Source organism: Molossus molossus, unplaced genomic scaffold (assembly GCF_014108415.1).
Source record: "Molossus molossus isolate mMolMol1 unplaced genomic scaffold, mMolMol1.p scaffold_m16_p_26, whole genome shotgun sequence".
Lineage (NCBI taxonomy): Eukaryota > Metazoa > Chordata > Mammalia > Chiroptera > Molossidae > Molossus > Molossus molossus.
In genome coordinates, this window is record NW_023425362.1 from 390537 (window position 1) to 414264 (window position 23728).

Sequence of the window (23728 nt, forward strand, 5' to 3'; positions counted from 1 at the left end):
GGGCCGTCCTACTGGGTCCAACTGCCAGCTTTACCAATGCAGCATTTATTTTAAAATTAAATTAAATTAAAAAGACAAATTGCATCACCAGGTAGTTTTTCGATTAAGGGCGCGCCATGGCTGGGCGGCAGCATCACACGGGGCCATTGGATGGGGCTCCTGCAGGTGGTGGTGTATCTGTCTTCCTGCAGGGAGAGGGGGGATTGGAGCCCAAGTGTCCGTAGGTCCCTGTCCAGTCCCCTTTCCCTGGCCCCACCTGCTCACCTGTCCTTTGTCACTGTCCCCAGAACGGCCACTGTGGAGATGGCTGGGCTGGCTGTGGCTACTGTGGTGACGGCCAGCACAGGAGAGGCCTTGCTCAGTGCTGGGGTGGCTGCCTCTCGGGGCACAGAGCCAGCCAGGGTAGAGGTGGCTTCTGCAAGTGCAGGGGAGGTGGGACCTGGCAGCGTGCTGGTGGCCCTGTGTGGCAGGCAGGGGCTCAGTTACCTGGGTTGCCCCAAATTCCCAACACTCCAGAGATCACCTGCCTGCCCACTTGAGGCCTCCAACCTCCTCCAGGCAGCCCCCACCCTCCTCCATCCTGCTCCCCAGGACCCTTGTCACTGTGGACCACACCTGGCCCTGGCACTTCTCTGAGAGCCCACAGGCCATGTCTACCCCAAATTCGCCCTCCCACACCTGGAAAGGGCCAGGGCATGATGGTGGTGGTCTAGGGACAACCTAGCCCCTCTTGCCGCAGCCCAGGAGGGTGAGCCACACCTGCACAGTGCTTGCTTCCAATGCGTGATGTCAACACCCTCACCAAGACCCTGGGGTCCTGAGGGAGCAGTCAGGAGAGTCCTGAGGAGCCTCGTAGAGGAGGCTGTGCTAGGTGTGCTCAGGGCAGCATACGAAAGCGCACACTGGGGCCTGCAGACGACGTGGCCTCGAAAGGCTCAAGCCCACACTGGCAGGGCAGGCAGACAGCCCTGTGGAAGCTGACAGCTTATGTCTGGGATGACATAACCCCTTTTCAGAGCACAGCTGGTTTTCGGGATGAGAGATTAGGAAAAAGCTTAAGAGCTGAAATGGTTCTTTAAGAAGGAACTAAATCCCTTCAGGAACCTCAGAAGCCTGCTTGCCACCACACCTGGCCCACGCTCTTCCGTTGAGAGAGGGGCCGGGGCTGTTGTGCCCCTCTCTCAACACCCCTGGCCCCACTTCCTCGGGGCTCTGCCCCTGCTGCAATCACCCAGGCAGGGGCCCAAAGGGACAGGAATGGAATGCTGTGAGCCAGAGCTGGACCCCCACCAACGGGATGCACAGAGCACCACCCTCACGCGGGAACCAGGAGTGGGTAGGGCCTTGCCAGGTGCCAGCCTTCCCCACCTGTGGGGAAAATCCAGAATGCATCATCTCAGAGAACACCGCCTCCTGGGAAGGCACACTGCAGGCTGCTCCCTGCCCCGCTGTGGGCGCCAGCCCAGCAAGCTCGGCTCCAGCAGCACGTCTCCCTCCTACCCCACCAGGCTGCTGCCTCTCCTTCCCTACGTTTCCAGAACAGCTCCTCACACCATCCTCTCCTCTGCCCAGCCAGGAGAGTCCATCTGTCCACTGATGTATCCCAAAGACCTGGACTTTCTTGAGTGTAGGGGTGGGATATGTGGGGGCTCAGTTTGCACAGAGGATACCCTCCCCCATTCAGGGTTCAGTTGCAAAGTCCTAACACACCCCCATCCTACTGTCTGAGCATGACAGGTCTTTCCAAGGTGCCTGGTTTAGGGGGGCACATGTCTGGGACTCGGCACACACCAAACAGGATAAAAGCCAAACCCCTTCCCCTCACTGGGGCAGCCCCAGAGCCTGGGTGTTGGCTCACCAGGGCGAGAACTCCTCAGGCCTGGGCCACTCTCTCCAAGGGGAGCCTATGGGTGGGGCAGCCCATTCCCAGGCCCTGAAGTGGGACATTCAAGTCCTCTGCTCTGTCTCGACACCCTCCCTACAGAGCCCACCTCTGCAGTCACAGAGCCGTCAGGGCAGCAGGGTCCACCTGCCCCTGGGCCAGGGGAGTGCTGTGCACCTGGGGCCTGCACCCACCGCATCCTGCGCACCTGGGGACCGATGTCGGCAGTTGGGGGGCCTCCCGGCCGGGACCCACACTGACAGTCTCTAAGGCAACAGCCACTTTCTGCCTGTCCTCATCACTGTCGGAGGCCACCAGAGGGGCGTCCCTGGAGACGCACACATTCCAGGCACACGAGGCAGGGCCAACTGCAAGACAGGGGCCAGGTGACACTGGTGAGGGTGGCGGGGTCCCCAAACTCGTGTGGGCATGCAAAAATTTCAGCCCAAAAAACGGGGACAGAACCTGTCCACGCACTGCCTGCCACGGGGTGTGTCCACCCATGAAGGAACTGTCTTCCCCCGTGGCTTCCAAGTCCACCCTCCCTGTGTAGCCATGACACCCGGGGCCCCTGAGGCTGACAGGAGCTCAGGTCTGGAGGCCCCACCACTGCCACCGAGGGGGACGGCGCAAACGTGCTGGCAGGGGAAGGCGGCCGGGGTCCTGGCAGCACAGAGGGTGCAGGGGCAGACCCTCCCTCCAAGGGTGGCCGAAAGGCCCTGCCACCCATCCTGGGCCCGGGCACCTCCTCCCGCTGCCCTAACATCAGAGCTGCTGCGACTCACGGGTCCTCTCCGGGTCCTGACTCAGGCTGCCCTGGGTGTCGCCACGTCCTATGTCCCCGGGGGAGCTGCACCTGGGCCCCGACTCAGAGCTGTGGATGAAGCCGAGGCTGAGGCCGTGCTGGGGAGACGCTGCCCAGAAGTGCTATGGTCACTCCGGCCTCCCCCGCCTTCCTTACCAGCAGAAAGGCTGGAAGTCACTGAACTTGGCCCAGCCCTTCTCCTCCAGAGCCGAGGTGCTGGGCGCACTGGCCGCCCACACACTGGAACCCACGTCCACTGCCACTCCTGGGGCTGGAGCAGTCGAGTTCACTGGCTCATCAAACACTGTCCATGTGGCACCTGCCGGGGGAGACACATGAGTGGTCCTGGCCCCACTTGCCCTCAGAGCCCTCAGCACAGTCACAGCCACAAGAAATGGTGACCTCCCCGATGGAACGGGTGATGACGGTGGCTAAGAGGAGCTGCTGAGGTCTGAGCTCCAGTACCTGCTGCCGCCCCATGTCCCTATAGCCGGGGCGTGGAGAGGCCTTCAGGGCCATGTGCTCCACGTGCAGACAGGTCAGTAGGTGTCAGAGCCCTGGAGCACCCGCCAGGGCTCCCACTCCCATCACCGCGCCCCCTGCCCAGCCTGACTCCACCCAGAGCACCTACCTTCTGAGCCACCTTCCACGCGGGGACTGTCCTTCGGAGAAGCGGCTTGAGGAGCTCCTGCCCGAGCTGCATCCCTGTCGGTTTCCTTCCCATCCTGGCCTCCACACACCAGGCCGTTCTCTGAGCAGCTCTCTGAGGCCGGAGGGCCTCCAAATCTAGAGGGGGGAGCATCGTCAGTGCAGTAAGGGTGTCATAACCAGGGCAGGACTGGGCACACACACCTCCAGGGGCCCCTCTGCTCCTCGGGGAAGCTCAGAAGGGCGGATGGCTGTGCACCTGGCTCTGGCCGTCACCCGGGCAGCACAGCGAGTCTCCCTGTCCTCCCAGATGTCATCGTCCTCGTCGTCATCAAAGGGCTGGATGTGGTCACCGCAGCAGGCCTCAAACAGAGCCGCGCTGGGCTGCAAGAGTCCACGAGTCCCACATGGTCCCGAAGGCCTGGCCCTCAGCCTCACAGGACAGGTGCCCATGGAGCACCCTCTCCCGCTGCCCAACTCCCGCTGTGTCCCCGTCCACCTCCAACAAACACCGAGCTGGGGACTCACACTGTCCTCGTCAGCATCGATGTTGAAGTTTATCTCTGCGATCCTGTCGAATGGAGCACTGAAAGAACAACATCGGTGCTCAGCGCCTTGTGAGGGCCACGGTGTGCTAGGCCCGAGTCTGCAGCCACAGCAGCTGGGGGCCGAGGGCGTAAGGCCAGGGCTCTGCGGCCAGTCCAGGAGTGTGGCGTCACCTGGGGTGAGGGCCCACTCCCTGGCTCACTTGCTTTCTCTCCAGCTCAAGGGGGAACAGCCTGGGGTGACTCTCACCTGTGTCTGGTCTGGACAAGTGACAACCTGCCTTCCCTGGGATGTCTGGGGGCTGAGAGGCTGTGCTCAAGCCCCTCCCACAGGGTCACTCCTAACTCTCAGCTGAGGAAATGGGGGCACAGCCTCCAGGACCAAGCTGCAGGCTTGGGACCTAGTCACACTGAGCAGAGCCCAGGTGGTGGAAGGTGGTGACAAAGCAAATTGGGGTCACAGCGTGTGAGGGAGGTAGCCCCAAGTGATGCAGGATGCCTGCCAGAGCTGGGCTGCTCGGCGGACGGCTGGGTGGTAGTGAAGGTGACTGCAGCCCAGGCTGGTTCTGGTGGGCTCACTTGACACTGTCGTCCTGGTCTGCAAACTCCTCATCATTGAAGCCAAACTGATCCACGAAGGTGGCCGTCATCTGCTGAACCTGGTACTCGGAGAAGGCCTGGGAGAGACGGGTGCCGGAGACCTCAGACTCAGGCTGCTCCCCACTCAGGCTGTGTGTTCATGTGTGGTCACATCCAAACAACCGATTAAACTTTTAATTCACCCACATCCCCAAGTGTATGCGGCTCTGGTGGTGGCCTTCATTACAGGGTGAGTGAGCAGGCCAGGGGGGCGGGAGGAGCACCTCTCCCCTTGGCCGTTTCCCATGGCAGTTTGGTGAGATGCCACCCAGGGTGCCCTAGGGGCCTAAGTGCTGCCACGACCCCGGTGAAGGGCCTGGTCACACGCACCTGCTGAAGGGACAGCTCGTTAGGGAACACGCCCTCCATGTCCTCATCCTCACTCGAGGGATGAAGGTGGTGAGTGCTCACCTGCAACAGCAGAGGGTGGGTGTGAGCCTGCTCCCAGTGCTGGTGCCCAGCCTGCTCCCTCGGTGCAGCCCACACTGGGTCTGGGCACAAGGAGGCCTCCGAGACCCCACGAGGGCTCCTGACATGACAGGGACAGGGCCAAGGGGCCACAGCAGCTCTGCTTGGGGCCTCAGAGGCCCTCACTCAGACCAGCGCAGGCCTGAGGCAGGAGGTCTGTGTCTGGACACAGAGCAGAGGCTGCAGCATACACTTGGGCCCGACCAGCCTCACCAGGTCCACGGCATTCCTGCGGTTGGTCTCCGTCAGCGTCTCCTCCACGAAGCTCTCCCAGCGCCCACGGCAATCTGCAGGGAGCCCTGCAAAGGAAGTGCTGCCTGGTCCGGGAGGCCACTGTGCAGGGTCCCAGAGGGCCCGTGGAGTGACAGTCAGAGCTGCTAAGAGTCCTATAAGGCCTCAAGGGGTGGTGCAGGCACAGAGCCCAACCTCAGCAGGTCTCAGAGCCCCGAGTTAAGCTGGTGCACAAGGGACCCTGAAGGACTCAGGACACAGACAGCCCAGTGTCGGCTTCTGTAACACAGCAGCCAATGGCCCAGCCCCAGCAAAGCCTGCAGGCCTGTGCCTGGGGGTCAGAGCCTCAGAGAGATGCCTGCCCTGGGAAGGGTCCGGGAAGATCACAGCCAAGAGCTTCTCACTCGCCTGTCCCCCTTCCTGCAGAGCCTTCCCTGGCCCCAGCCCTTGTCATGGGCACTGATGGACCAGGAGGCCTGACCCCAGCTCAGAGGCCACTGACTGAGAACACCCCTGCTTCCATCAAGACTTCCTGGGCTCCAGCCTGCCCTGTGACCACAGGACTGCCACAGCTGAGCCCACCCAAGGGGAGGACTAGGTGGCCATCCCCGGGAGGCCACACCTGCTGTCTGACTGACGCGACCGCCTGCAGGGCTGCTTCCCCAGCAGCACAGCTCACACACTGGCCAGCACATCCCTGTACCTGCTCTGGGATTGCAGCGCCCACGCCCCACCCCATGATAGCATGACCACCCTCCACCCACCACACCTCACACCCTCTGGGGCCCTTCCAGACAGCGCTGCGCCGAGCCGCGCTGCTCGGAGCACAGCACCCGCCTCACTCGGCAGGTCTGTTGCAAAGCCCCACGAGAGGCTGCAGCAGGCTGTCCTTGCTGGCCTCTGGAGGTCGCCACCATCTACCCACCCCCAGGCCCTCCTCGACGGGCTGTCACACTGCACCTCCTGCCATCTCCCAGTCCACCCGCCTGCCTGCCTTTCAGCACCTCCTCCAGTGAAGACGCCTGGGCCCTTCTGAGCTGCCTGCCTTCCTGGCTGAACTGAGAACCAAGGGCCCTTCCCAGCTCAGCCCATGAGGCCCAGGGCTGCAGGTGGTGGGCCTGGGACAAGAGATGAGGAAGAGCAAGGGCACAAGCCCCGGTGGGCAGCCCTGGAGTGACGAAGGGGGAAGCCCAGGGTGTGGGTGGCAGGCCGAGGGCAGGGCCAGAGGAGGGGCTGCCTGAGTTCAGAGAAGAGCGGGCTGCAGCATGGATGGACGGGCGTGGTGATTAGGCAGTGCCTGGGTGGGCGTGAGCAGTGGTCCTGACCAGTGAACAGGCATCTGCCCCCATGGGGGGGACGCAGGCCGACTGGCCTGGCACTCGTGCCAGCTGACGGGGTGGGGCAGGCTCACCTCGGATGACCTCGCTGATGGGGGTCTGCACGGGGCCCCTCTCCAGGTTCCGCACCACGGCATTGGCGATACGGGTGAGGTGGCCCATGTTCCCACGTCTCATGCCACCTGCTGCCCTGAAAGTGAAGGCAGTATGAGGGCAGCTGCCGGGCCCAGGCCTCGCCACCCCACCCCACCCCACCCCACCCCACCCCAGCCACACCTGGGGGACGCGTGTTAGGAGAGAAGACTCCCACGCGCACTGTACAGGCCAGAAACAGAGGCAGCAGCAGGGCTCACAGCTCGTGCTCCCCACATGCTGCAGCCCTCCACACCAGTCAGGCCTGCTTGGCCTCTGCTGCCCGGCGGCCCATCTGGGGCTGCACCCCCTCACCTGCACTCAGACACCTCCCGCTGTCCCGACTCCCAGAGTCCCTCCCAGCATGGCCCGGAGCCCACTGCTCAGGGGACAGCAGGAGACAGGGCAGTTCAAGCACAAACGCACCCGGCGGCAGTGCTGCCCGAGCTCTCGGGGAGGCAGAGGGCCGCAGGGCCTGGAGGAGGCCTACAACGGGCTCTCTAGCTCAAGTCACTTCCTTCACGAGCTTGGAGTGCGGGGCGTGCTTGTCCTGGCTGCTGTCCACTTTCACACCCTACACTGCCATGGACACAGGCTCTGCACTCAACGTCTCATCCACCACACACGGGACCCAGCAGCGGAACGGGAGGTGTCCTCACACCCTGAGGACTGGCAGGAGCAAAAGGCTCACAGCACAAGCACAGCCCTTGAGCCAGGTGGGCGGAGCGCGCTCCCAACCACCTTCTCTCCCCACCTGATGACACTCAGAAGAGGAAGCCAAGGTGAGCGAGTGAGCACCTGAACTGGGGAACGGGGCCAGGCAGAGGAAGGTGTGAGGATGTCAGGAGAGAGCGGGAGGGGCATGGACACAGGGGCTGCCCACACTGGACCCTGCAGGCCACCCTGGGACCTGGATGGTCCAACTTTCAGGCAGAAGTGATACCATCTGTGTGTTTCAGAAGGAGCCCAGCTGCTCACACCACCAGAGGGAGGGTAGGGTAGGAGAAAGCAGGAAGTGCCCTGGACACTCTATTGAAGGTTCGGGGGCTCAGTAACAGACAGGGCTGGTCCTGCGATGGGGGTTCGAGACACACTGTGGGCACAGGACGGGTGAGGGAGGAAGGTGTGAAGAAAGGCCCAGGGAGCCAGGGCTGGGTGAGGAGCGGGAGCAGTGTCCTGGCTCCCTGGCAGCCCAGCAGCTGTCCCCTTCAGTGGCAGGAGCCCTTTCTGGAAAGCACCCCTCCCACAGCAGCGTGCCCTCGGCGCCTGCCCCCACCCCCCACCCCACGTGTGGCTCTTACTGTGCGAGGTCGTTGGCTTCCCAGGCCTCCAGGATCCTCTGGACCAGGCAGCACCTCTGGAACAGCTGGGGGACAAGCTAAGTGGTCAGGGTCCAAGGGCCGCACACTCCCCCACCCTCGTGGGCCAATGGGCTGAGCGGGCAGGCAAGCATGGCCTGGAGGTGCGCAGCGTGAGGCTCACGGTGGCGGGAAGGAAGGGAGAGGTGAGGCATGTCAAGGACTCATGCATGTGGATTCAAAAGGTCCAAAATCCCCGGTTTTTCTCAGGCCCCTTGTCAGTGATTTCTTCTCAGGTTAAGAGGAGGGCAACTCATGTGAGGGTCAGAAAAAAACAATGCAGGAGGAAGGGGCAGTGCTGGGCTCAGCCAGCCAACATCAGCCTGGAGTCCACGCGATGTGGCTGGGGCCGTGCGACAGCAGCAACCCGCTGAACACCGCTGGACTTACATGGGCCACCATGGTGTTCTCAGGGGGGCTGGCAGCAGGCTGGGGGGTCTCGGAGTCCCTGTTTCCAGGCGGAGGCTCCACCCCACTCTCAGGCCCACCACTGGCTTCGGCCCTGTCCTCCCGGGCTGCGTGGGAGAGAATCGCGGCTATGCATAGTTCCACTTGGAAGTGCAAGAAGTTATTCCAGGTGTACTTGAAAAACAGGTCCTGGGGAAACAGAGGACAGAGGAAAATCCCTGGGCTACTTTTCTGCTGATGGGGGACAAGGGGGTCAGCACACCATTCCCACAGCCAGGCAGGTGCTAAGGGCACAGCTCGAGATCCGCTCTCTGTGAGAAAGCTTTGCAAAGAGCCTCCTCTCTGCTCTCATCTGAACACTGCCTGAAGGTCCAACTTTTTGTCTCCAAATTAGAAGCTTAACTCATTTGTGGCCCCTCTCTTTACCCAGTGAGTGTTGAAAGGCTGTGTATTTCCCAGTGAGATCCACACTGGCTACATCCTACACATTCCACTATGTAGAATTAGTCTTCTTCCTTTATGATTTTGTCTTGACCCATGAGTCACTGGAAGTGTGTTCCATTCTCCAATACTCGGGAGGGACGTGAAATCAGGAGGCACACATGTGGACACTTGCCCACAGGAACCTGGAGGGACCCAAACCTGAGCTGCACCAGCAGAAGCCCAGAGGAAGCTGAGTGAGGACACGGCACCGCCTGGACCTCTGACCCGGTAGGGGGCACTGGCAGGGAGAAGTGATGCAGGCACACCTATCTGCACCCCCATGGCCACCTCACACCGAGCAGAGGCCCCTGCAGCCTACGTCGTAGGCTCTGCTGCCCATGCGAAGAGAGGTGTGGGGGGCAGGGCAGGGGAAAAGGCAGTGGGGCAGGTGCAAACATCCTCAACAAAACATTAGCAAAATGGCCCAGCTGGTGTGGCTCAGTGGTTGAGCATCGACCCTGCACCAAGAGGTTGCTGGTTCGATTCCTGGTCAGGGCACATGCCCAGGTTGTGGGCCCGATCCCCAGTGGGGGGCATGCAGGAGGTGGTGAGTCAATGTTCTATCTCTCTTTCCCTCTCCCTTCCTTTCTCTCTAAAATCAATAAAGGGGGGGATAAAATACTAGCAAAATAAATTCAGCCGCGTGTTAAATGGATTATGCACCATGAATGTGTGGGATTTATTCTTGGATGCAAGTATGGTTCAGTGTGAAAATCTATCAATCAATTTAGTAAATGTCTATTGACTAGACAAAAACCATATAATTAATTACCTCAACTGATACTAAAAAAGCATTTGACAAAATTTAACAATTTTTTAAATATTTTTTTTATTGATTTCAGAGAGAAGAAGGGAGGGAGAGAGATACACTGATGAGAGAAACATTGATCAGCTGCTTCCTGCACGCCCCCTACTGGGGATCAAGCCGGCTACCCAGGCACGTGCCCTGACTGGGAATAGAACTGGCAACCTCTTGGTGCAGGGACAACTGAGCCACAATAGCCGGGCAATTCAACTATTTTTTAAAATAAAAACTAATAAACTAGGAATAGAAGGAAACTTCCTCAGTGTGATAAAGGTACCATGACAAGCCCACAGCAAACACCACACGAAATGATGACAGACTGGACGCTTCTCTAAGATCAGGGACGAGACAAGGACGCATCTCCCACTTCTGCCCAACACGGTGCTGGAAGTTCCAGCAAAGCAATTAGTGAAGAAAAAGAAACACACGGCATCCAGACTGGAAAAAAAGAAGTAAAGTTATCTCTCTTCACAGATGACACGATCTTCTATGAAAACTCCACAAACTTCACATAAACTGTTAGGTCTAATAAACAAGCTCAACCACAAACCCAGCTGCATCACTACACTAACAATCCACAATCCAAAATCCTAAGAATGTGATTCCATTTACAACAGCATCCAAAAGAAGAAAATACTCAGGAATAAATTAAACCCAGGAGGTAAAAGACTTGTACACTGAAAACTACAAAACACTGATGAAAGAAGTTAAATAAATGAAAAGGCATCTGTGTTCATAGACTGGAAGACTAATTTTGTTAAACTGACAACACCACCCAAAGTAATCTACAGACTGAATACAATCTCTATCAAAATCCCACCCAATGGCATTTTTTTGTAGAAATGAAAAAACTCATCTTAAAATTCATACGGAATCACAAGGGATCCCCAAAAGACAAAATAATCTTGACCAAAAAAATCCCCACTGAAGTTAGGCCCACAGTTCTTCATTTCAAAACTTACTACAAAACTGCAGGAACCAGCAGAGTGTGGTCCATTCAACAAGGAAAGGACAGTCTTTTCCACACACAGTGCTGGGAAAACTGGACATCCACAGGCAGTAGAATGAAGTTGGATTCTTACCTCATATTACACAGACAAGACCTAATAGAGCTACAGTTGTAAAACTCTTAGCTCTGGCCGGTTTGGCTCAGCGGTTAGAGCATCGGCCTGTGGTCCAGAGAGACCTGGGTTCGGTTCCCGTTAAGGGCACGTACCTCGGTTGCAATTTGTCCCCGCTGGGTCGTGTGGGTGGCAGCCACTTGATATGTACCTTTCACATCGATGTTTCTCTCTCTCTCTACCTCTCCCTCCCACTCTATCTGAACAAAAAATGTCCTCGGGTGAGGATAAAAAAAAAAAACTCTTAGAAGAAAACACTAGGGTCAGTTCCAAGAAAGTGAATTTGGCAATGATTTCTTGGATATGATACCAACAGGTAAATTGGACTTCACGAAAATTAAAAACTTTTTTGTGTCAAAGGATACTATCAATAGAGTGAAAAGATAACCCACAGAATTGAGAGAAATTCATAAAAAAACGTAATCCAGAATATAAAAAGAATTCCTATAACTCAATAACAACCAGAAAAACCAAACAACCTGATTAAAAAAATGGGCAAAAGGCCCTGGCCAGGTAGCTCGGTTAGAGCTGTCACCCCAACACACCAAGGTTTTGGGTTCAATCCCCAGTGAGGATACATACAAGAAGCAACCAATGAATGTATAAATAAGTGGAGACCTGGCTAGTTTGATTCATTTGTTAGAGCATCAACCGTTGGATCTAAGAGTTACGGGTTTGATTCCGGTCAAGGGCACGTACCTCGGCTGCGGTTCAGTCCTTGGCCCTCGTTGGGGTTGTGCAGGAGGCAGCCAATTGATGTGTCTCTCTCATATTGATGTCTCTCTCTCTCTCCCCTCCTCCCACTCTGTCAGAAAATAAATGGAAAAATATCCTCAGGTGAGGATTTAAAAAATAACAGTAATAAATAATAAGTGAAACAACAAATCAATGTTTTTTCCTCTCTCCCCCTTTCTCTCTCTAAAAGTCAATAAATAAAAATTTAAAAACAAAAGTACCTTTAAAAAATGGGCAAAGGACTTAGACAGCTGTCCAATGAAAATACATAAATGGCTAACAAAAATACATGAAGAGACGCTCACCATCTCTAATCACTAGGGAAAGGCGAGTCAAAACCACCATGAGTATCACTTCACAACCATTAACATTCACAACCAAAACTATTAAACAGCCCTGGCCGGTGGCTCAGTGGTTAGAGCACTGGCCCTCGAACCAGAGTGTCCCAGGTTCAGTTACCATAAGGGCACGTACCTTGGTTGCAGTTTGTCCTCAGCCCCAGTTGGGATTGTGTGGGTGGCAGCCACTCGATGTGTGTCTCTCACATTGATGTTTCTCTCTCTCTCCCGCTCTATCTGAAGATAGACGCAAAACAAAAAAAAAATGTCCTTGGGTGAGGATAAAAATAAAAAATAAAAAAAACCCTGAAAAACAGGTTCTGGCAAGGATGTGGAGAAACTGAAACCCTCATATATTGGTAGTGGAAACGTAATATGGTGCAGCCACTGTGGAAAACAGCTGGTTCCTCAAAAACTTGCACACAGAGTCACTGTGTGGCTGTGGGAAAGCAGGACCTGTGCAGCGTGTTCACAACACCAAAGGTGGAAGCAGCCGCACACCCATCAACAGATGAATGGATGAGCAGAGTGTCTCTGTCTAGACAGTGAAGATCAGTTAGCCATAGAAAGGAAGACGATTTGGGCACCTGCTACAACAGGGATGAAGCAAGACACAGAAGGACAAGTACTGTGTGATTCCACTTGTATGAGGCCCCTAGAGTGGTCAAAGTCAGAAATGGAAGTAGGGTGGTGGGTGGAAGGGTTGGGGGAGGGCATGGGGATCAATTGCTTAATGGGCAGTGTTGCTGTTTGAGAAGATATAGTTCTGCAAATAGACAGTGGGATGGTTATATAGTTTGTGACTGTACTTAATGCTACTAAATTAATTATACACATAAACATTATTAAGCTAGCCCTGGCCGGTTTGGCTCAGCGGTTAGAGCATCAGCCCATGGACCAAAGAGTCCTGGGTTTGATTCCAGCCAAGGGCACGTGCTTCAGTTGCAGTTCATCCCCAGCCCCAGATGGGGTCATGTGGAAGGCAACCAATTAATGTATCTTTCTCACATCAATGTTTCTCTCTCTCTCTCTTCTTCCTTTCCGCTCTATCTGAAAATAAATGGAAAAATATCCTCGGATGAGGATTAAAAGAAGAAATGCAGACTCCTGGGCCCCACCCTCATAGTTCAATTCTGGGTCCCAGGGAGCTGGGGGGAAAAAATATATATATATATATAAAAGTATATATTAAGCTAAGCTCACTTGGTGTGGATCAGTGGATTGAGCATGGTCCCATGGACTGAGAGGTCCGGTTCGATTCCCAGTCAGGGCACATGCCCAGTTTTTGGGCTTGATCCCCAGTAGAGGGTGTGCAGGAGGCAACTTTCGATGTTTCTCTCTCACATAGATGTTTCTATCCTCTCCCTCTCCCTTCCACTCTCTAAAAAAATAAAAATAAAAACACTAAAAAAATTAAGCTGAGCCCTGGCCAGTTTGCTCAGTGGTTAGAGCATCGACCCATGAACCAGAGTCTCTCAGGTTTGATTCTGGTCAAGGGCACATGCCTCGGTTACGAGTTGATCCCTGGCCCTGGTTGTGGTCCTGTGGGAGGCAACCAATCGATGTGTCTCCCACATTGATATTTTTCTCTCTCTCTCCCTCCCTCCCACTCTACCTGAAAATCAATGAAAAAATATCCTCGGGTGAGGATTAAAAAAAAAAAAATAAGCTGATACATTTTATGTATTTTTTTTTAATCTTCACCAGAGGATATTTTTCTGTTTATCTTTAGAGAGAGAGGGAGGGGGAGGGAAGGAGAGAGAGGGAGAGACAGAGAGACAGACATCGATGTGAAAGAGACGCATCGACTGCCCTGACAGGTTTGGCTCAGCATTAGAGCGTAGGCCTGCGGACCAATGTGTTATGGGTTCGATTCCAGGCAAGGAACACACCTCAGTTGCGGTTCGTCCCTGGCCCCGGTTGGATTATGTGGGAGGCAAGCAGCTGATGTGTCTCTCTCACATCGATGTTTTTCTTTCTCTCTCTCCTTCTCTCTCCCCCCCCCCCACTCTATCTGATGATAAATGGAAAAAATATCCTTGAGTGAGGATAAAAAAAAGAAAGAGAGACACATCCGCTGGCTGCCTCCCGTATGACCCTGACCAGGGCTGGGGATCAAACTGCAACTGAGGTACGTGCCCCTGACCGGAATCAAACCCGAAACTCACTGGTTGGCAGGCTGATGCTCTAACCGCTGAGCCAAACCGGCCAGGGCAATGTTACAAACTCTTTTTTTTTTATTACCACAATCAAAGTAAAAGGGGGGGGAGGGAGAAAAAAATTTTAAGGGAAGAAAAGACCTTTCATAATCCCATTGAGATTTCTAAATGCTGGAAGAATTTGTAAGGGCCAGTACTCCAGGCCCAGTTCCAAGACTGGCTCCTCCTGGGATTACGATTTGAATTTCAGGAGACTTCAGCCTCCTGGGAGCAGAAGCCCATGGCAAGGCTGAAGAGAAGCCTAGGACTGCCTCTGCCCACAGTGCACACTCAGAGCGATGCTGCCTCCCATCAGCACCCCCTTCTGCCTGCCCGGCCCTCTCCTCAGACACCCAGGGTGTCCTCCAGGCAACTGGGGGGTGTCTGCTGAGTGGAGGAGCGTTCCCTCTGGCTTTGACAAGAAGTGCTAGGGGGGCCTCGTGTGAGCACAAGCTGCTGCTCCTTTAGGACGTTTCATGTCGAAGATCTAGGACGTGGCCCATATCGTCCCCACTCCCTCAAGCACATCAGAAACCTGCCGTCTGCTTTCAGCACAATCCTCTGTGAGCCTACACCGAGGCTCGCTCCACTGTTCTCAGGGTGTGGTCAAGCCTGGAGCGGGTCCAGGAAAAGATTTCTCTGTAGACTGTGCTTGTTTCAGGACCAAACCAGAGACTCCCCATGGATAGATCCTCATCCAGGTGTTGAGGTCCAGCTGTCTGCCCAATGGTCCTGCCCTGCAGCATCTGCCCACTGCCACAGACCCTGCAAGATGTGTGGACAGACAGATGGGGGAGGGGAGGCTGGCAGCAGTGCCCACTCACCAGCAGTAAGCCCATGGTGTTGAGCCGGCAGAGTTCCTGGTTAATGCTGGGTGTGTTCGTGTGCAGCAGAGCGGCCATGAGGCGGGCGCCATGAAGACGGGCATTCCCTAGGGGCTCCTCCAGCACGCCGATGGTGGTCAGGATCGCTTTTTTCTGTGAACACAAAAGCACCACCACTGGAACCGTGCAGCCCAGTGTGGCCCCTGCTCCCAGGGCCAGGGCTCTGCTCCCTGATGCGGCACTGTTTGGGGAGTAGGGAGTGTGGGGCTTCCTGGAGGCAGTACTGCCTGCAAGAGGCAATGAGGGCTCACAGAGCGAGTGAGGGGGTCCACCACACCCAGAAGCCCAGGGCACTCTGGTCTCAGCCTGCCAGCCACAGGGGGGAGTACCTCAGCGTCTGAGACATGCATGCATGAGACGAGACCAGCACTCTCAGGGAACACCTGTGAGCACTCTGGGAGAACGAGGACAGAGCCAGCCTTGTCCGACTGCACAGGGTCTTTTCTGATCCCGAACAAGCAGCGTAACGCATCACTTTTCATTACCATGCTGTTCCGGAATTCCCGCCATTGTGATGCTTACTTTTTGGTAGGGGAGGCAGACAATAAGCGAGTTGATAAATAAAAATAGTACAGTTGATCATGGGGGGCATTAAGGAGAAGCACCAAGGAGAACAAAGGGCTGAAACTTGGGGAGGGGCTAAGTTGAGTTGGGCAGGTGGACAGGCAGATGGGGGGGATGGTGATGGAGTAAGTCCTCCTCAGTGTGACCCCAAGCACCACTCAGAGCTGCTGAGCTGAGCAAGGGCCATCCTCTGGGATCCCTGACCTTTGGCCGGAGGCCCCTGACTCAGAGGCCAGGCTGACGATGAACGTGGGCTCTCAGATGACCCCTATTTCAGAATGCGAGAGTCATCTGGAGGCTGCAAAATGTCCAACCCCAAGGCTCCCTCTAAGAGAACAGACAGAGCCCTGGCCGGTTTGGCTCAGCAGTTAGAACACCAGCCCACAGACCAAAGAGACCCGGGTTCAATTCCAGCCAAGGGCACGTACCTCGGTTGCAGTTCGTCCCCGGCCCCGGTTGGGGTTGTGCGGGTGGCAACCAGTCGATATGTCTCTCTCACATCGACATTTCTCTCTCTCTCTCCCTCCCACTCTGTCTGAGGATAAATGTAAAAATATCCTCGGGTGAGGATTAAAAAAAGAGAGAGAGAGAGCCCTGGCCAGTTTGGCTCAGCGGTTAGAGCGTCGGCCTGCGGTCCGGAGAGACCCGGGTTTGGTTCCCGCTAAGGGCACGTACTTCGGTTGCAGTTTGTCCCCGGCCCTGGTTGGTCGTGCGGGTGGCAGCCACTTGATGTGTCCCTTCACGTCGATGTTTCTCTCTCTCTCCCTTCCTCTCTCTCCCTCCCACTCTATCTGTACAAAAAATGGAAAAATATCCTCGGGTGAGGATAAAAAAAAAAGAGAGAGAGAGAACAGACAGATATTTAGCAGATGGAGGTCTGAAAACAGGCCCCTGGCACCTGCCTGGTGGTTCTCAAGTCAGGGTCAAGACACAGCAGTGTTTGAGTGCATTCACTTGTCCTGGGTGAACTGTGGGGTACTTTGCTTGTCCGAGGTCCTGTACCTTTGGTGGGTGGAGCAGGAGTTGGTGGAAGTCCTTCAGCCGAGGCTCAATGCCGTGCAGGACGCTGCCGCTGACAGTGCACAGCCTCTCCAGTCCCTGAGAAAAGGAGTCCACCAAGCCCTCTGTCCTGTGGATGAGGAAGCAGATGGAGACAGGGACACGCCCCAGGCCTCTGGCATCTCATTCCCCTGCCCAGCGTCCCCACTCATCATCTCAAGAGTGGTTTGTTCATCTCAAGAGTGGTTTGTCAACTGGTACAGAGAAAGGTGCTTGAGGCCTTTAGAAAACTCACAGGTGACGGCCCAGAGCATCACCGCTCGGCCTGGCCCCCGAGAAGCGATGGGTGTCACCCTCACAGGAACCATTTCTGCTCCCCTCTTGCTTTGAAAACATCCAGTTGTCCCTGCCTTTCAGCTGAGGAGACAGGACAGGCCCACACTGTCCCTCTGGCTTTTTCAAACTGATTCTTCTGAGATCTTTATTTAAACACTTTTTCCAACTATAAAAGTAATACATGCCCTGGGCGGTTTTGTTGGCCTGTGGACCAGAGATTCCCGGGTTCGGTTCCCACTAAGGGCATGTACCAAAAATAAAATTAAAAAAAATTAATATATGATCATTATGGAGAAAATTTAAATACGTAAAGAAACAAAAAGCAGAAAGAATCGGCCGGCTCATCTGGCTCCCTCCTTTTTATGCTTCATCTCATGCCAGCTGGGTGGGCCGGAGCCCCTCCTGCAGAACAGCCTAGGCTCCCCACACCGCGAAGGTGCACCCCAACTGGAGAGAACAGCAGCATCGTAATCCTCTTTGTACGTACAAACTAACAAATATGTATTGGGTAGCAGGGAAGGCGGGTAGGGGAGAGAAACTTGTAATCTCACTACCTAGATTAAGCCAATTTATCATTTTCTTGTTCTTTCTTTCTTTTAAAAAGTACAGGCTAGCCCAGCTGGTGTGGCTCAGAGGTTAGAGTGTCGGCCCTCAAAACAAAGGTTCCTGGGTTTGATTCCACTCAAGGGCACATACCTGGGTTGCAGATTTGATCCCTGGACTGTCGGGGTTGTGTGGGAGGCAACAATCAATGTGTCTCTCTCACATCAATGTTTCTCTCTCTCTCTCCCCCCCCCCTACTCTCTCTAAACAAGTCAATGGAAAAATATCCTTGGGTGAGGATTAACAAAAAAACAAACAAAAAAATAAGTGCATACTATCAGTGTTGGTGCTACACCGAAGTTCCCTCAGTACAAGGAGACGAAGGAGTTATAGTCACCCTGGGAGAGTCAGGCCACTACCACTGCTGTGATGGAAAAGCACTGACAGCAGCACACACACCCCACGCACACACTATACAGACACACCCCATGTACACATTCCACATACACACCCCACGCACACACTATACAGACACACCCCATGTCCACATTCCACACACACACCCCACGCACACACTATACAGACACACCCCATGTCCACATTCCACACACACACCCCACGCACACTATACAGACACACCCCATGTCCACATTCCACACACACACCCCACGCACACTATACAGACACACCCCATGTCCACATTCCACACACACACCCCACGCACACACTATACAGACACACCCCATGTACACATTCCACACACACACCCCACGCACACTATACAGACACACCCCATGTACACACTCCAGACACACACCCCACGCACACACTATAGACACACCCCATGTACACATTCCACACATACCCCACGCACACTATAGACACACCCCATGTACACATTCTACACACACACCCCACGCACACACTATACAGACATACTCCATGTACACACTCCAGACACACCCCACGCACACACTATAGACACACCCCATGTACACATTCCACACACACACCCCACGCACACACTATAGACACACCCCATGTACACATTCCACACACACACCCCACGTACACACTATACAGACACATCCCATGTCCACATTCCACACACACACCCCACGCACACACTATAGACACACCCCATGTACACATTCCACACACACACCCCACGCACACACTATAGACACACCCCATGTACACATTCCACACACACACCCCACGCACACACTATAGACACACCCCATGTACACATTCCACACACACACCCCACGTACACACTATACAGACACATCCCATGCACACATTCCACACACACTGCAGACACACCCCACGCACACACTCCAGACACACCCCCCCCAAACACACTATATAGACACACTCCGTGCACACACTATACAGACACACCCCGTGCACACACTCCAGACACACCCCACGCATACATTCCACACACACACCACACACACAAATACAGACACAACCTACACGTGCTGTGCAGACTCATCGGAAGTCCTTGGGAAACCCACCAGCCATACCTACTCTACAGACATGTCTATAAACACTCTGCAAACAAGTGACAGTAAGTATCTTTGCGCTAAAGGTAGGAACACGACTGATGTCAAAGGGAACTTGGCTGCCCTGGCTGGTGGCTCAGTTGGTTGGGGCATTATCCCATACACCAGAAGGTGGCGGGTTCCGTTCCTGGTCAGGGCACATACCCAGGTTGTGGGTTTGATCCCTGGTTGGGGTGCATATGGGAAGCAACTGATCAATGTTTCTCTCTCTCTCTCTCTCAAGTCAATAGAAATGTGTCCTCAGGTGAGGATTTAAAAAGGGGCAGGGGGCAGGAACTTGGCCATAGCCACAGATTTACCTTTTCAGCTACCCATGTGATCAGCTGCATAATTGAAAATCAGTTAAGAACACAACACACCAGACCCTGCATTCAAGCCGCCTGCCACCCAAGCATCACCCTCGGTCATGCAACGGCTTCCTTATGAGAGCACTCACCCAGCCCGCCTCGCTTCCAGCAAGGTCAGCAACACCTGAGTCCCACTGACGAGGCAGCTCTCAGTCTGGTCGCCATCAAACATGTTCTTCAGAAGCTGCTCCACACAGTCCTGCCTGTCAGACACACACGGGGTCACTGCCTGGTGGAGCAGACGCAGACAGAAAGGACAGTCTCCCCTCCCCGTGGAGGTGCAACACACTCGGGCTTCAGGCCAGGCTCCCAGGTTCTCAGGACACTCCTACCCTGCTGGCCTGGACTCACTGGACCTGCCTGGAGACCCTTCCATGAGAAATAGGTCCATCAACTTAACACTGGATTGGGGTATTTCAGAACCAGCTCATCAGAATCCGCATCAGAGAAAGTGGCTGTGTCCAGAGCAGGGCTTGGAGACGTTCTCATGACTCAGAAAGACCACAGCACCCACCAGCCAGGCCCACCAGCACCACGGCCAGCACTCACGATTCCAGCACTGTGAGAAGCGGGTCCGGCTCCACAGCCTCTGGCATCTGGCTACCCTGCTCTCTGCCCAGCCGGATGATGTCACAGAGAGTCTGAGAAGCATTGGACTGCCTCTGGAAGACAACGGCAGTCCATCAGGGCCAAGAGAAACGTCAGCAGAGCCAGACTGCCAGACAATCGAAGTCCCGTTGCTCCTTCTCTGGAAGCTACAGGATTCTCTCTAAACCAGTTCATTTTCTGCTTTTCCACTGTCAGGATGCAGATCTGCTCAGACTTTTGGCTGCACTGAACTTTCCAAGTTCAAGGGGCTCTCAATGGTCAACTGGGTCTCGCAGGTACACAGCTCTACCCCCGACCCATGTTGAGCTCACTACATGTGTGACCAAGTTACTGATACTGTATGTTTTGGGGGTTTTTTTTGCACTTATCTTCAGACAGAGCGGGAGGGAGAGAGGGGAAAAGAGAGAGAGAGAGAGAAACATCGATGTGAGAGAGACACATCAACTGGTTGCCACCCATACAACCCCAACCGGGGCCGGGGACAAACTGCAACCAAGGTACGTGCCCTTAGCGGGAACCGAACCTGGGACTCTCTGGTCCGCGGGCCAACGCTCTAACCGTTGAGCCAAACCGGCCAGGGCTGATACTGTATTTTTAATTAATAAGGAGCTACTAATATTCAGAATGAGTCTTGTGAGCTCATGAAAATACAAAAGTTGCTACAGAGAAAAAAAAAGATGCAACTTTTCAGGGAAATGTGAACCCTGTGAAAATCTGGAACCTGATTCAGTGCACTTGCCAACAAGTGGGGATTTCCAAGGGGCAGGTGAACACAATTAGAAACTCAGCCCCTGGCCCCTTTGCAGGAGCATCAGAACTTTCCACCTTGCCACATACGCTGCAGGAACACCGGGCTACAGGAAGTGCTTGCACTACCATTTCAGGGGAAATGCAAGCAGTGAGGTTGGCTCTGTGGCCTCGCACCTGCCTGTGTGCCTGTGGACAGCCCAGCCAGCCCCCAACACTCACACGCATGGGGGGCTTAGGGAGCACAGACACCCTCCCGGGAGATGACAGGACAAAGAACAGAGTGGCCTGGAAGTAGCTAAGGCTCAGACACAAGTAAGCACCACTTTCTCAAAAGTGCTGAGGACAGCGCGTGTCTCTTTAGTCACGTGGAGAAAAGACCTATCAGGAAATACCCCAATGCCCCACAGTGGTCACCATAGGGAAGGAAGGGGCTAGCAGTGGAAGCCCATCGCCACCCCATGCTCCTCCACTGGCAGTGGGCGCTTCCTCTCAAGCTCTCGCCCTGGTAACCCATGTCCTTGAACACGGCTAGAACCAGCCCCTCCCCTCTAGACAGAACCACAGTGAGAACTCTCAGTCCTGAGACGAGTTTGCAGGAGACTGGCTTCCATCCTGCTCTCTCCAGAGGACGCCAGCAGCCGTGCTGTGAACTGCCCTATGGAGAGGCCCTCGGGGCCTGGGCTGAGGGTGGCCCTGGCCAGCAGCTCTCAAGGAACGGAATCCTGCAGAGGCAAACCTAGAAGCACACCCTGCTCCCCCAGCTGAGTTCTGAGATGCCCTATGACTGATCCTAGGCAGAGAACCTGCTAGGCTGTGTCCAGATGCCTGACCCACAGAAACTGAGATACAAAGTACTTGTTATGAGCAAGTATGTTTCAGGATAATTTGTTACTCAAGCATAGAGAACTACATAATTCTTTTCAAATTGTTTTTTTATGATGTATATATACTATCTCTTAGTAATTAAGTCTAGAAGTCAGTGCTCGATTCAAGGTCATCTGAGGAAAGGACTGACTTGCCCTCAGATAGCAGCAGGGGGCGCTGTCCTACAGCCCAGCCAGGGCTCCTGTGGAAGGCCAGCTGAGCACCATACTCACATCTTCGTCCTCACTCGGGTGGATCAATTCCACGAGTCTCTGAATGATCCTCTCTTCATTAAGCCACTGAAAGGGAGAAAGAGGCCTGCTGATGACTGCTCACGTCTACCTATGTGGAGAAAAGTCCCTTGGTGCAGCAGGAATCCATGTACCAGGATCCGTGACAGAGATTCTTTGCCCACCCAGACCCAGAAAGAACAAGCAGTAACCCAATTCTGGAGTGAAGGAGGGAATCACTGTCTATGTGTCCTGATGGCGTAGACTCAAACACATGTGGCTCTGTCCTTAGGAAACCACCTGAGCACCGGCGGGCTCTCCCAGGGCCGGTCCCAGCTCAGCCACTGCCCTTTTTTAACCTTCATCCGAGGGTGTTTCTATTTTTATATTTTAGAGGGAGAGGGAGGGGGAGAGAGAAACACCGATCAGTTGCCTCCCATATGGACCTAAACTGGGTTTCAAACTCACAACCTGGGTATGTGCCCTCACTGGAAATTGAACCCACAATCCTTCAGCATACGGGATGACACTCCAACCAGCTGAGCCACACCAGTCAGGGCTCAGCCTCTGCTCTTGCAGCACTGGGAAGATGAGGGGCAGAAGGGCCCTGATGAGGCTGCGGGTGCAGGTGCATGGTAAGGACTAACATGCTGGACACTGTGGAAGGTCCATGGGCGAGGTGGCCCAGAAAGACCTGGGTCACACTCAGTTCCCCTAGTGCACTCCCTCATACAGAAAAAGGATGACCTGTCCCCAGAATTGCATAGCACAGGTCAATGCAGGCTTTCCACTAACTATGAAGATTGACCCTTAGAGGGAGGCTCTCCAAAGTGGCACGAGTTATTAACCTAAGACTGCGCACTGCCACCATGACGAAAACTGTCACCTGATTCCAGGAGCTGAAAAATGGGCAAGGACCAATATTTTAAATTGCATGGCAAACAAAACCCACCAAACCAGTGAACAAGCTGCTCAGCACTGATTTCCTGGGCTTCTCTGGGTTGAGAGCCCCATTCTCCTATGAGAAAGCCCTCAGGGAGCTACAGGCAGCTCCTCACACTGTGAATGCCGTCAGGACAGACACATGCACACTCCCGGACAAACAACAGGCCACTTTGGTCTCTGCCATCTCCCTGCATGGAATGCTGTCAGCTCAAGCTTTCCTCACAGGTCTGTGCCGGTCCCTAGCGCTAGCCCAACAGAGCTCCTCCCTGAGGCCAGGGGCTGGGGCTGGGGCAGGTGGTGAGGAAAGCTCCTTTCTGCTTCTTCATAGAGCAGAGCCATAGAGTATCCAGGAGAGAAGGAACTGCTCTGCTCTTTGCTTCTCAATGGACTGAGGTAGGACCATGGAAAAGGTGCAGAGTTCAGAACCAGCCTCGAGGATAAGCCTTGACAAGAGCCCTGATGATCCCAGAGGGAGAAAACCATGCGGGTGGGAAGCTAGGAGCGCCAGACACTCCAGCGCTCTGAGCTCCCTCACTCAAGTCTGGCCCCCTGTGCAGGCCATCACCACACGGAATCTGCAGACACACCAGAGCGGGGTGGAACGCCAAGAGCAGGGCCCACACACTCACCCTCAGGACTTCCTGCCGGAGCCCGGCTGGCTCCACACAGCTGACTAGGCGAAGCAGCAGGTCCATGAGGGCTGAGGTGCCGATGTGCTTCAGGACCAGGCTGATGAACTTGTCTTTCTTCTTCAGGAACACAATCACCTGAAGTCAAACACCCTGGTAAGCAAGTGGGGCAAACTCTAACACCATGAGATGCTCCCAAAACGAAACTCATGAGGAAGATTAATTTCCAATTATGTTAAGCAGAAATAATGGAAGACCCAAAAAAGTTGTAAGACAGACCTCCGCAAGGTCAGGCAGAGACCTGAGGAAGGGGAGGAGGAAAGG

At 54.7% G+C, this 23728-nt stretch overlaps 1 protein-coding gene across 5 annotated transcripts in view; it reads right to left on the reverse strand.

Annotated features, from left to right (window-relative positions):
- Window positions 1-23: 23 nt before the first annotated feature.
- The window catches only part of PPP6R2 (protein phosphatase 6 regulatory subunit 2), a 72664-nt gene continuing 48959 nt past the window's right edge, over window positions 24-23728 (reverse strand). For 4 of the 5 annotated variants that reach the window (XM_036278266.1, XM_036278267.1, XM_036278264.1 and 1 more), the window contains 20 exons: window positions 23405-23542; window positions 21834-21899; window positions 19927-20039; window positions 19467-19580; window positions 16584-16710; window positions 14958-15110; window positions 8436-8642; window positions 7989-8053; window positions 6630-6745; window positions 5201-5286; window positions 4850-4930; window positions 4460-4557; window positions 3864-3921; window positions 3595-3719; window positions 3319-3473; window positions 2844-3006; window positions 2668-2756; window positions 2091-2250; window positions 265-459; window positions 24-185 (listed from right to left, as the gene is read on the reverse strand). In XM_036278266.1, coding sequence (XP_036134159.1) covers window positions 134-185; window positions 265-459; window positions 2091-2250; window positions 2668-2756; window positions 2844-3006; window positions 3319-3473; window positions 3595-3719; window positions 3864-3921; window positions 4460-4557; window positions 4850-4930; window positions 5201-5286; window positions 6630-6745; window positions 7989-8053; window positions 8436-8642; window positions 14958-15110; window positions 16584-16710; window positions 19467-19580; window positions 19927-20039; window positions 21834-21899; window positions 23405-23542 — 2361 coding nt within the window. In that variant the 3' untranslated portion in view covers window positions 24-133. The remainder of the gene's footprint in view (window positions 186-264; window positions 460-2090; window positions 2251-2667; window positions 2757-2843; window positions 3007-3318; window positions 3474-3594; window positions 3720-3863; window positions 3922-4459; window positions 4558-4849; window positions 4931-5200; window positions 5287-6629; window positions 6746-7988; window positions 8054-8435; window positions 8643-14957; window positions 15111-16583; window positions 16711-19466; window positions 19581-19926; window positions 20040-21833; window positions 21900-23404; window positions 23543-23728) is intronic. The other variant, XM_036278268.1, reaches the window with a different exon arrangement.